Here is a 12224-nt window from a genome sequence, read left to right as displayed (position 1 = left end):
ATCGATTGCTATTTTTTATGCCGTAAAATGCATCGTTATATAAAATTACTACTATACGCTACAGTACTTGCTACTCATTTAGGCGATCGGTTAATAAGGAAGATATTAAGGCACCATAACATTAGTATGCAATTAGTAAAAAAAAATTTATATCACCATGACGATTATACTTTGAAAAGTCTTATCTGGCAACTGACCTTGATGATAAGGGTCTGAAAAAAAAATAATAATAATTATTTCATTAGGCAGAATATTGGACAATGGGAAGAACTATAAATACCAACACAACACGAAAAAGAAAGTAACTGCTTAAAATAATTATTTATTAACAAAAAGTTGTCAATGAGAGGCAGTGAGAGAGAAAACTTTAATGTCCTTTGCCTGTGCATTATGGTATATTTTCTTCGTAAGTAAAAGAACTATTTAAAATCTTAATTTAAAAGCGTAAATATTACTGGAAAAATAAATAAAAATGATGTCTCTGATATTTATAGCTTCAAAAGAAGAAATAAAACAATTAATTTTTGACGAAGATTTACGTCAAAATAAATGCAGAATACGTTCGATTGTGTGAACTGAAAAATACAACAGTTTTACATTTTAATGCCAAAAGACATGCGTTTCTACAAGCGAAGGTTTAGTTTGTGCACGGTATACGGTGGTCTAGCTTAATCAATATACTATTCGTATTATGCGGATTTCCGTTACGCAATGTTTACATTATACTGTATTAATTTTCATATAGTGGATCTGCTTTTGAAACCGTTATATTTACTATCGCATCCGACTAGACGCGTTTTGTTTTATAATATCAAAGACTACCGTTCAAGCTTATTTTTAAATTAGAGCTGTAACTATCGTCATTCACTATTTATAAATGTATATTTAAATCCTAGTTAAAGACATTAATTAAATTGCTAATCAATTATTTGAGGCTAAAAAGACTAAGAAAAAAAGAAAAAAAAAATTGACAATAGTGCTAAAACTAATAAAATTATGCATTCTCACCTAACATTAGATCTAGGGGCGGGAATTCTCGAAACAGGTCTAGGTATTCCTGTACCACACATGCTTACAGGTCTAGGTAAACCACTAGGTCTAACTTGGTTACTTTTTGAGCTGGGTTGGTTAACTAAAATTTTTACCTGCTGATTTTCTTTGGACGCCGGCAGATCCTAAATGTAAATAAAAAAAAAATTATTCTTAACATACTTTTGTTAATTAAAACATTGTAATTAAATGAATGTGAAAATTTTAAATTAGATATGCATCAGATAGTGGTGTTAGGTACCATGTACCAAACCATAAGTTTCCAGTTAGTGAAGATTAGAATTTAGCGAGTATTGAGTAAACACATATGGTCTGGAGTGGTACCAAAGGAAAGGTACATGTATCTGTATGTTGGAAACAATAAAAAAAATCGAAAAAGTTCATCGTGACACTGTCCATACACTAGAAGGACGTTTTAAGTAAAATTAGAAATTTGGGAATTTTGAAGGCATTTTTTTTTCTTTATAAAATATAGATGATTGACAAGATCTAATTTTTGTTAGAAAAGCGTACACACATTTAGAAGTACTTAATGAAAAAACTTACATCAAATCTGTGCGTTGTCTTGCCTGCGTGTTCTTCCATCGTCCTCGTTACATCCATCTGATTCATGTCCGGTACCAAAGCTGTACCTTTTGATCTGGCGGCAGCAGCTAACAGACTTGCGCATACAGGGTTCAAATTCGTATATGAGCCCTTCAACTGTCTCGGTACACCGTTTAGGTTGGTTTGTGATCCCGTCAAATTCGTATAAGAATCTCGCAATTCTCGTCCGTTTCCTTCGTTGACGTTTTTGTTGCTAGATGGAAATTTTGGGCGTGGTGTGACTGCAAAATCGTCGCCCCGCCCTGACGTTCTTTTTGGGCTTTGCTGACTAGTGTTTTTTACGAAATTACGTTGTCGATTGCGCGCAGATAACAAACTTGTATCCGATCCGACCGAGGTTAGTTTAACAGTTGAAGATTTACCCGAACCGATGTCTTCCCGTTCTATTTCGGAATCGGACGCGGTCTGATTGCGCTGCTGCGTCAAGGATGTAATTGGGGATATGCCATCACCGTCCCACAGCTCCTTTATATGACGGGTATTAGGCTTTGGTGTCGATATGTCTTGCAAACCTACAGAAAAAAGAATGCCATGAGAATATTAATATCTAGGCAGCCATCGTCGCCGCGTAGTTATTTGCACTGGTTGACTTTTCAAAATATTTTCAACTTTTTTGCAGATGCAATTTCATTGACTTTTTCTGTTTTTTTAATTGAATTTTACTTTTCTTCCTATTTCATTTTATAATTTAGAATAAGAACTTTTTTTAAATAATTGTAACTGCATTTTTTTACATTGCTTAAATTACAAAACAAAGTTGCAAAATTTTTTATATCTAGTGCAATTTGTTAATTCTTGAGAGGGGGACGTCACTTAAAAATAATATAATTAATTCCTTACTTCTTTCTTGTTGCTGTACGATAGCATCGACGTCGGCCATATTGAGCATTTTGTTAGACCCCTTGCTGCTGCTTGAGAGACTACTCATCTGATCGAGACTGTCTTCCGATCCTCCGAAAGGACCTACAGAGTCACGTTTTATATTAATAGTCTCTCCTAAATTGTCGGAGGCAGGGAAAAAGTTGCGTTGGTTGTCATCCAATACGTAACTGAACCGTCGGATTTTCGCGTTTTCATTATCTTTCGTCATAATAACGGTGTCGTTGATTGGTTGTACGACCATCGTTGTGTTAATGTCATCGTCGTTGTCGTTGTTAGCATCGTCGTTTGCATGGTTGTGTGCGGGAGACGAAGATTTCTGGAAAGTGGTACCAAAACGTGGACTGGAATTTTTTCGAAACGTGTTGCTTTGTTGAAGAGTAGGTTTTCGGTACGTGTTGGTGTCGAATGTGGTGTTTTCTGAGGATGCTTTGTTGCGGACGTATGTGCCAGAGTTAAAAGAGTTTCCTGAACAGAAAATATTGTCATTTCATGTTGAAAATATAACATTAATTTGTGTAAAAAAATATCAGTGTATTCTAAATGTTTAAGTAACATTCTTGAAGTGAAAACTTCTTCAGGCGCGTTTATTGCTGAAAACCGAACGTAAGTGAACCGTCACACTATGTGCTTCAGGTTCGTGAAGGTGACGCTGAATCGGGTTTACTCGGTTCCAGTCGTCAGCCACCGTGTGATTTATAAAAGCAATGAAGAAGCCCAATCAGAGCAAAATTCCACAATATAATTAATTCACAAACATACAAATAAATAATTTTATATAACAATATCAATATTATCTTGTTTTTGATTCACTAAACTAATCCATTGTATAAAATAAATGTAATTATACAAGTATATTTTAAAATTGGAAAATAAGTTTTCACTTTTATCGCGAGTCATAAGCATACGCTCATTTTTTTTATTACTTTTGTAGCATTATAAACTGAATCATAAATCAAAGGAAAAATATATTATTTAAAAAGACATTTGCGACTTTTAAAAATTTTAAACTACAATTAAGATTCATACAGTTAACACACAATGTAAAAAATAATCAAAGTTGATAACGACTTCCGGTATAATCGGAAGTCAGCTATATAACTTTACTGTATGTGAATTTATGTAAGTTAATTAATTTTTATTTAAATGGTGGTATCTGTAATCTCTTTTAAATAAAAATCAATAAAGAGAAAAACTTACTTGAAGCGACAGTTTCATAGGTTGTATGGGCAGAGAGCAAACTTGCTTCATCTTTTGTCATATTCATTGAGTAATCTTTTTGTATTGTTTTCCGATTAAGTAGCTTTATTTTGTCAGTGTCATTGTCATAAATTAGAGTTCTGTTATTGGAATCACCACACAGCGTTCTATCATTTACATCATCCTTACAGTAAGTGTTGTTTAACGGATCATCATCTACTTGCGCTACATACGTATTGTTGAGGCTTTTGTTCTTTTTTTGGGTGACATTGAATGTTGTCTCCAAATTTCTTTGAATAAAACTTTCGGGTGTGTCAGAGAACAAACTACTACAACTTCCTGTAAAATAAATTCACAGATAGTATAAAGATTTACCTCAATTTTAATTTTGATAATTATTGGCTTGACTGAAAAAAGGCAAAACCACTGGTATTTTTTACCTGTAATAGAGTGGAACATTGGAGATTCACAATCCTGCAGAAGTACTTCAGAAGAATAGTCACTATCACGTATTTCTCTTAATATAGGGTCGTTTTTGATATAACTGTTCTCCATTAGATTCGTGAAGGTGGATGAACAGTTAGTAAATGTTGATGAACATAAGGAATTTACTAAGCTAGGAGGTGACATGTTTTGAAAAGAATCAGCACACTGACTTGACATGAACACTTTATCAAAAATATTGCTTTTGATAGGCTCACTTAAATCAAAATTAAGTGGCTCACATGGCACTGTCTTATTGTTTTCTGATGCCAATTTCATTGTTACAATATTAGGGATGTTGGCATCAATTTGAATCGTTTTATTATTTAATTTAGGCACAATATCTTCTTCCAAAACAACATCAATTTCTTCAGAAATGTTAGTTGCAAAGCTAGAATTACTATTTACAGATTCATCATGTTTTTGAAGATTACATATTTCTTCTGAACTGTATAAACTATTTTGGTAATCTTCTAATCGAGGACGCATAAATCTTTTCTTTGGTCTTGTAAATGTCCTCGAATCTATATTATTTTTAATACTTTGGCATTTTGATTCTATAGCTGCTGACAATGTTTTTGGATCAAATCTAATTACATTAGAATAATCATACAACCACTTGTGCAGATCTTTAACATCCTCATTCTTTACCGAACATTCATATAACCTTAAAAATAAATACAGTAGAAACAATCAAATCAAACAAAAAATAAAATTATAATCCCACTCACCATGTTTCATCATTTGGAAAGTATATGTCGTCAATATTGATAATTTCTTGCAAATCCATTACTATTTTATCTGCACCATAGGAAGAACATAAGTTTTCTAAATCAGCAGTCCTTGTGCCCACACCTCCAGTTATTTTTCTGATTTTTTCGATGGTTTCTTGAGCTTCAGACGAAAGTGACAGCTCCATCAATATTTTAGTACTTAGTTATTTTTGTTGATTAACGCAAGCTAATAGCAATAAATAAATATCATTAGTCACTTATTGTCGGTATAACAAAACACATCAACGTATGCTAGTTTGGAATAAGATTCACGAAATATAAGAAGTGCACTACATTAATTTAACAACTTACTGTTATCATTTCAATACAATTATGCAATTAACAAAACAAAATCACAAAAAAATTTATATTGGAATTCAGTGCTACTTTTGACTTTTGACTGCTTTTTTATTTGTTGACGGTTGAGTTGTTCATTGCACTCGGAACGTCACGATCATAGATAGTCACGAAGATAGGTCACGAACATGTCTTTTTCTTAATCATTTGACACCATAGAACTGAACACACGAAGATGTATATTTATACATAGATATACTTACCATAGATTGAATAATATTTAAATCAGATTATTCTGGCGCTAATTTTTATTAACAATTAAATTCTGAAGGTGTAAACTCTGCAACGATATTTTGAATAATTACAATTATTTTATGAAAATGTCTTGTAGCTGGATTCAATAAATCTATTGGGTTTTGCAAACATGGCAACTACTTATGGTGACTTCTCTATGACTATAACCTTTAAAAGTTCTTTTGTTCATTAATAGCAAAGTACCTTATTAAATAAATTTTTGACTACGTTTTATATGAAAAAATGATTTTATTTTCACTTTTGTGATTGTGTGTTTTTTCTTTGTTTTTATTGTTTGCGTTGAGGTCCAAAAATTAAATCTGAATAACTTCTTAAAATGTACGAAAAGAAAGTATTTGTACAATACTCAAATAACATTAATGATGTTATTAAGCAGCCTCTTCAGTTGACTCAGAGAATAAAGGTTTGTTAAATTATTAATTGTTTAGTTGATAATCGTACTAAAATTTTTCCAGTTCACTTGTTTCGATGTATCAACTAAATTAATTGTTTTTGGGGCAACAAGTGGAGGAATTTATATTTACAGTATAGAACCATGTCATTTCATCAAATTAATTCCTACAAAGGTAATTTTTGGATCGGCTTCAATAGGAAACATACATTAATGTAGATTTGTTGTGTTTAAACCACCACAGTATTATTTTAGGAGGGTGCTGCAACTATTGTAAGCATATCACATGATGAAAGTATTATAGCTGTTGCAAGTAGTAAAGGTTTAATTTTAATGGTTGAAAATTTCATGACTGAAAATAATACCTTTTATAAAACATTTACTGAACATGAAGGAAATATTATTAGCACTTTAAAATGGCATGAAAATCAGTTGTATTGTGGTGATAATGTTGGAAAAGTATCAGTTACAGACATGGGTAACAATTTTGTAAGTGGTTTCATGTTTAGAACAAGTTATATAATTTAATTTGTCAATCAATTGCAAATTGCAATTAGTTATATTGTTTTCCATACTTCCTGAAGTCTATGTCATAGAGGTATAAATGTAGAGTCTGTTAACAAGTTGAAAAAATAATGTTGGCTTAGAGTGAGAGAGCAGGTGAATCAGATTTCTCTATCTTTGCCTTCTAATGCATGAGCATTTCTTTATTCAGCATGCCTGGTTTCTAAGAAGATTAATCGAAGTTACAATGTCCCCGTTTGATTTCTTCTTATTTATAAATCTTTTACGTTTTAAATTAGTTAAAATTCCCAATGGTATCTGCTTTTTGTATTCACCTTCGATTTTAATAAGCTCATTTGGAAAATTCATTATGTCAAGGCAGACAATTCCCCTGCAATGAAAGACAAACATGGAGGCATCCAGTTTATGTACTCTCTCAATTTGGCTACTTTTTAATGTAAGGCGCGCGCTATACAATTATATGTCTGTGGCTTATTGATTGCTGTGCCATCTTTTGACAGTTCATTGACATCTTATATTGGCGCAATATTTAAATGATATGCTTTAATTATTTATCAATTTAAACTGGTTGTTTATTGATAATTATTAGCTTATTTTTTAGGCAAAAGTTTTGTTCCAATCTCCATGTCTATCATTAATGGAACTGGATTCTAGCATTGTCCAGATCGATTGTTTTACAAAATTTCTTTTAATTTCGACCCAAACTCGTACGTATTTGTGTGATACAGAAAAAGAGCAATATAGACAAATCGGTAAAAAAATGAGAGATGGCCATTACGGAGCTTGTTTTCTAAATAAAAATTCATCAAATGACAGTAAATCAGTAGGAAAAACTTTAAGCGAAGATAACACATTGGAAAATATTAAAATCTATTGTGCAAGACCTGGAGCTAGACTATGGGAAGCAAATTTTGACGCTTCCGTGGTTTACACTCATCAATTTAAAAGTTCTCTTGGAGTCGTTCCTCCTACGACTATTGTTCGTTTAGATGAAAATTTAGAATCTCATTTGGATTTAGTAGAATTTAATAATGCAAGAGAAATGATTCCAGAAAGTTTTAATTTCGCACAAATTTTTGTCTTTCTCGATAGGTACATTTTCACTTACTTAGAACAAGGCTTATATATTTTTGATCCTGAATCTGTGCAATTGTGCTATTGGACTAATTATTATCAGCGGATAAAAGACATAAAATTGTACAAGAATTTCATTTATGTATGGACAGCTAGCGAGTTTTACGTTATTTCTTTGATGACGGTGGAAAATCTAGCTGTAAAAACATTAATAGATAGACAGTATTACGTATGCGCAGAACTTTGCGCCTACTATCTAGAACATTTAATGACCATTGTGGAGTCTTCTGACAAAATTTACTTACTTAGCGCTTTAAGAGAAAAATTAAAAGTATTAGATGCAACAGAACTGCTTCACAATATCTTGCCATTGTTAGACTTTATTAAGGAAAATAACAACAAAATTAAAGCGCAAAGACTTCAGTCTGGCATGATTGTACTTAATTCCCATCTGGTGGACCATCACGTTATTGATAAGTGCGAGGAAAGGCCTAAAAACGATCAAAACGTAATAAATAAGAAAACATTCCAAACGATAAAAGAAATGAGCTCGAATTTTACCGAAAAGATAAGCGAGAGCACGAAAAATTTAAAAGAAAAAGTTGAAAATAACTTTAGTACGGCTGTGAATATAATTGCTCCAGACAATAACAGTATCCACGACGATAAAACCAATGAGAGCTGTGATGTAACGGTAGTTAATAAAAATCCTAAAGAAGAGCAGGATACCATGAGGATATTGTTAGAGCAGTATAAAATTAATTTAGTCCATGAAAGTGTAGAGTTACCAGTGTTCAGTGATATTTTAGCTAAGAGTACTTACGATGAAGTTATCGAAATGTTCGATCAATTTATTAATCTGGAATCTCATGAAAATTCTGAAGAAATAAATCTTACCCCACGCATTTGGTGCAGTAATCAGTATTTAAAATGGGTTTCAAAAAATTCGCAGAGCATCGATTCTTTGGACTCAACTTCTAAAGCCTTTCAGTACTTATTAGAGTCATTCGTTGCCCTTAACTTTAAAGACAATTTAAATTGTTCTTGTAATTTTCCGTTACCGATAGCTCATACTACCCGAATAAAGTATTTTATATTAGGCTGTGCAATTGTAAAAAAATTGGGGAAGAACCGAACAGAGCAAATAAACGATATATGTTTAAAAGTTCCTTCACTTTTGAAGTACGTTCTAAGAGAGTTACGTGCCGATGACGATGTTGTCTCTCTTTTGCCTTATCTATTGCAATTTGGTGATAGTGAATTATTATCCTATTTCGCAATTAAGTTGACCTACGACCAGTGGGACGAAGCAGTTAAAATGATGATCAAATTAGGGAATAATATATGTTTAAATTGTGGTAAGACTTTCCCCGAAGACATGCGAGAGTTTATTTTGAATTGGACTTCGTTTGGTAATCTTTTGGTAAAATCTATCGGAGGTCCAACAGCTGTTAGACTTTTGAAACGGTATTCGAAATTTATTCCTCCGAATTCATTAGACGAGAAGTTTTACAAGTTGTGCATATTTTCGACTATATTTGAAGGTATGCATGATGGCTTAAGAAATCAGGCTGTGAATTTGGCAAATGACTGCCAAGAAGATGATGCTGTAAAAGGAGAGGTAGGCATATTTTCATAATTTTTTTTAATAGTATTTGTTCTGATTACGAATACAGTAGATGAGTGTCAGTGTGTGCAATAAAAATTAGAAGGTGGGTCGAAGATTTTATTTTTTGGAAATATCAGTAATTTTACTCTCATCATAAGATCGTCAGTCCTAAGACTGGTTGGACACGTACCTCCACTCTTTTCTATCCTGAGCTAAACTTCGCATTTCCCTAAAACTAGAACAGCCCACATCCTTAACTATTTGCGAACAGTAATCTAATCTAGGTCTACCTCTACCCCTCCTAACTCCTGTTTCTGCCTCTAATATGTCTCTGACTAGACCTTCATGCCTGAGAAGGTGTCCTACCAACCTATCTCGCCTATTTTTTATTGACTTCCATAGAGTCCTCTGTTCTCCTATTCTTTCCAATACCTCTTCATTTCTAACCTTTTCTACCCACGATATCCTCATCATCCGCCTATAACACCACATTTCGAACGCTTCTAACCTTTTCTTTTCCGCCGCTCCCACTGTCCATGTTTCGCACCCGTACAACGCCGTGCTCCAAACATACACCTTTAACAACCTTTTTCGAATTTCTAAATTAACCGTTCGCGAGCATAGAAGTGACTTCTTTTTATTAAAGGCGACACGACCCTGCGCTATCCTCTGCTTTATATCCCTACTACTCCTTCCATCCTCACTTATCTGACTTCCTAGGTATCTAAAATCAGCCACTTCTTCTAATTTTTCGTCTCCTATCTTTATATTCGCTCTTTCCCTACTTTTTCTTCCCTTGCATATCAGTATTTTAGTTTTACTTTTATTTATTTTCATACAGTACTGATCTGTCAGTACCGCTTCCATTTTATTTAAAGCTATCTCTAGGTCCTCCTTGCTAGATGCTAATACTGCTATATCATCTGCAAATCTAAGCATACTAATCTTTTGCCCTTGCACATCTATCCCTACAGTTGTACTGTCTTTAATGATGTTGATGGCGTCTTCGATGTATAGATTAAAAAGTAGCGGTGACAGTGTGCGTCCCTGTCTGACTCCCTTCCTAATATTTACTTCTCTACGTTGCAGCCCCAGCTCTATAAAAAATTATTGCTAAGGTGTGTGTAAAAAGAGTAAATGAACCGGTGGGGCGGAAGTAGGTGACGAGTCACGAGACTGGCCAAATGAGGCGTGATTACACACAAAGAATCGGCTTTCTCTCCCTAATCGAGCGGAAAGTACCGATGAGTCAAGGAGCTGACCGAATAAAGTGTCGTTTCGTGCAAGAGCGTCGTCCGTCTTGCCACTGTTGAGTCGGTTTTAACTCTTAGGCGATATTTTACAAAATGGAGACTTATTTATCTTCTTAACGAAAGTGCTTTGTATTGCGCCATCTGCACACGGTTGCTTTATAATTTAATTTTTTATAAATTTCATTTCGACCCAATCTAGTGTTAATTCAAAACGGTTTCTAAGTGTGAGTCTTGCTCCTATAAACTTATATAGTTTGTTGATTAAATAAAGATAGGTATTTTTATTTGTTCTAGTTTAATGAATTGTTGAAGAACTTTTTAAATAAGAAGTATTTGCAAGCAAAGTCGCTTAATATTTTTCAAAATGGAATAATTAATATCGACACGAAATGTTCCCGATGTGGTTTGCCATTTAATAACATTATTTTAGAAAAAACTGTTAGATTGAAGTGTGGCCATGTGTATCACGCATTTTGTAAGTTCAAAACGCCTGACATCTGCGAAATATGTACATGAAATAAGTTTGTATAATTGAAAATTTAAATAAACTGATTTTAAATCGTCACGTGTTTTTTATTAAATTAATAAACAATAAACGAAAAATGAAACTAATAAATGAATGAAAATTCAAAAAAATTGAATTGTCAGGACATATTTGAAAGTATTGTATTTATAAATTTTACCTGCATTTCATCGTTAATTAAGGAGGTTCATAATAGTTCCAATGGTAGGAACTCGATGGTTCTCTGGCCTTCAATAGTAGGTATTCCATAGGTACCGGAGGTATCCTAGTTTTCGTCGACGTAATGCTACACGAAGTTTTTTTGTAGAGCTCTGTAAAAAAGTATATACAAGTAGTAAACAAGGACGATTTTATGACTTTGTAAGCCTTTTTATTAGTCTTATTTGCATAGCCTATACAGGTAAAGCAAAAACGTTCACCGAACATATATACAATATATTTTTTCAACCTTAGGGACATTAAATGGCATTTAGTGGACTTATATTCTCATATATTTTTATTGTTTATATGAAAATATGGCTGAATTTGTATGAATTTTCCTATAATACCTACGTATCTTTTTAACGTTTCAGACGTATGTGTTCATAACCTCAGTTCTATACATGCTGTCGAAAAATCTATTCAAAAAGTATAATATTAACATTTGTTTCAAACCACATAACACATGTAAAAATTGTTTACGAGCCATAAAATTAAAATTAATATAGTAGACAAAAAAAATAATATATGCATACAAAATCTCACGTAACAACTGTGAAATGAATTATATAGGCCAGACAAAAAGACCTTTACATACCAGATTAAAAGAACATAAATATAATCACGACAGACAGAATACTATGACTTCACTTTTAAAACATAGTTTGGAGACAACGCACAAATTTGATGATATGAAAATATCGTACAAAGAATTTAATTAATTTAAATGTTTAATCTTGGGTGTTTTTTATATTCTAATTTATGGCGACAAGAAGACAGCTCTAGACTGGATTTAGAAGACAATCTCAGTCAACAACTATTATAACTTTTATAAATTTAGAATAAATAATAATATACAGACAAAAACCTAATTCTGGTGATACTAAAAACATTAAAAATTAAACGTTATACTAATTACTAAACTGTCGCTTATGTCATATGCTACATTTTATAAATGTTTTGTGTGCGTCGTCATGTGATGCTTTAATTATTAATTTATTTATTGTTTTAATTCATCAACGTTTTCATAATAATTGTGAATGTTAGT

At 32.7% G+C, this 12224-nt stretch overlaps 2 protein-coding genes and 1 long non-coding RNA gene across 5 annotated transcripts; 1 reads left to right on the top strand and 2 right to left on the bottom strand.

Moving 5' to 3' along the window:
• Window positions 1-5436, bottom strand: LOC108742371. Of its 2 annotated transcripts, XM_025976819.1 has the most exons (8): window positions 5304-5436; window positions 4950-5178; window positions 4176-4885; window positions 3736-4074; window positions 2497-3003; window positions 1597-2168; window positions 1009-1175; window positions 1-212 (listed from the first exon to the last, which is right to left on the bottom strand). In XM_025976819.1, the coding sequence occupies exons 2-8, from the start codon at window positions 5135-5137 to the stop codon at window positions 182-184; spliced, it is 2514 nt and encodes an 837-aa protein (XP_025832604.1). In that variant the 5' UTR covers window positions 5138-5178; window positions 5304-5436; the 3' UTR covers window positions 1-181. The 2 variants fall into 2 exon arrangements, with proteins under 2 accessions (XP_025832604.1, XP_025832605.1); XM_025976820.1 differs by having other exon boundaries at window positions 2497-2619; window positions 4950-5436.
• A 344-nt stretch (window positions 5437-5780) lies between these two features.
• Window positions 5781-11018, top strand: LOC108742367 (Hermansky-Pudlak syndrome 5 protein homolog). Of its 2 annotated transcripts, XM_018477555.1 has the most exons (5): window positions 5784-6006; window positions 6059-6169; window positions 6250-6483; window positions 7121-9214; window positions 10750-11018. In XM_018477555.1, exons 1-5 carry the CDS (start codon window positions 5920-5922, stop codon window positions 10969-10971), a joined length of 2748 nt encoding a protein of 915 aa, XP_018333057.1. In that variant the 5' UTR covers window positions 5784-5919; the 3' UTR covers window positions 10972-11018. The 2 variants fall into 2 exon arrangements, with proteins under 2 accessions (XP_018333058.1, XP_018333057.1); XM_018477556.1 differs by lacking the exons at window positions 7121-9214; window positions 10750-11018 and having other exon boundaries at window positions 5781-6006; window positions 6239-6369.
• Window positions 8003-11833, bottom strand: LOC108742368. The gene is made up of 3 exons (XR_001938665.1): window positions 11775-11833; window positions 11139-11289; window positions 8003-8084 (listed from the first exon to the last, which is right to left on the bottom strand). It is a non-coding gene; the product is annotated as an uncharacterized LOC108742368 (long non-coding RNA).
• Window positions 11834-12224: the final 391 nt, after the last annotated feature.

The sequence above is a fragment of the Agrilus planipennis genome, unplaced genomic scaffold (genome assembly GCF_000699045.2).
Source record: "Agrilus planipennis isolate EAB-ADULT unplaced genomic scaffold, Apla_2.0 scaffold318, whole genome shotgun sequence".
Classification (NCBI taxonomy): Eukaryota; Metazoa; Arthropoda; class Insecta; order Coleoptera; family Buprestidae; genus Agrilus; species Agrilus planipennis.
The sequence above is the reverse complement of the archived record's forward strand: the minus strand, read 5'-3'. Positions and strand labels throughout refer to the sequence as shown.

Excerpts from the sequence above, each read along its gene's own strand:
- LOC108742367 (XM_018477555.1), top strand. The coding sequence starts at position 5,920 with ATGTACGAAAAGAAAGTATTTGTACAATACTCAAATAACATTAATGAT. Across the intron at positions 6,170-6,249 it reads TCAAATTAATTCCTACAAAG|GAGGGTGCTGCAACTATTGT; the intron begins GTAATTTTTGGA and ends GTATTATTTTAG. Across the intron at positions 9,215-10,749 it reads ATGATGCTGTAAAAGGAGAG|TTTAATGAATTGTTGAAGAA; the intron begins GTAGGCATATTT and ends TATTTGTTCTAG.
- LOC108742371 (XM_025976819.1), bottom strand. The coding sequence starts at position 5,137 with ATGGAGCTGTCACTTTCGTCTGAAGCTCAAGAAACCATCGAAAAAATC. Across the intron at positions 4,886-4,949 it reads TTTCCAAATGATGAAACATG|GTTATATGAATGTTCGGTAA; the intron begins GTGAGTGGGATT and ends TTTATTTTTAAG. Across the intron at positions 3,004-3,735 it reads CTATGAAACTGTCGCTTCAA|GAAACTCTTTTAACTCTGGC; the intron begins GTAAGTTTTTCT and ends TTTTCTGTTCAG.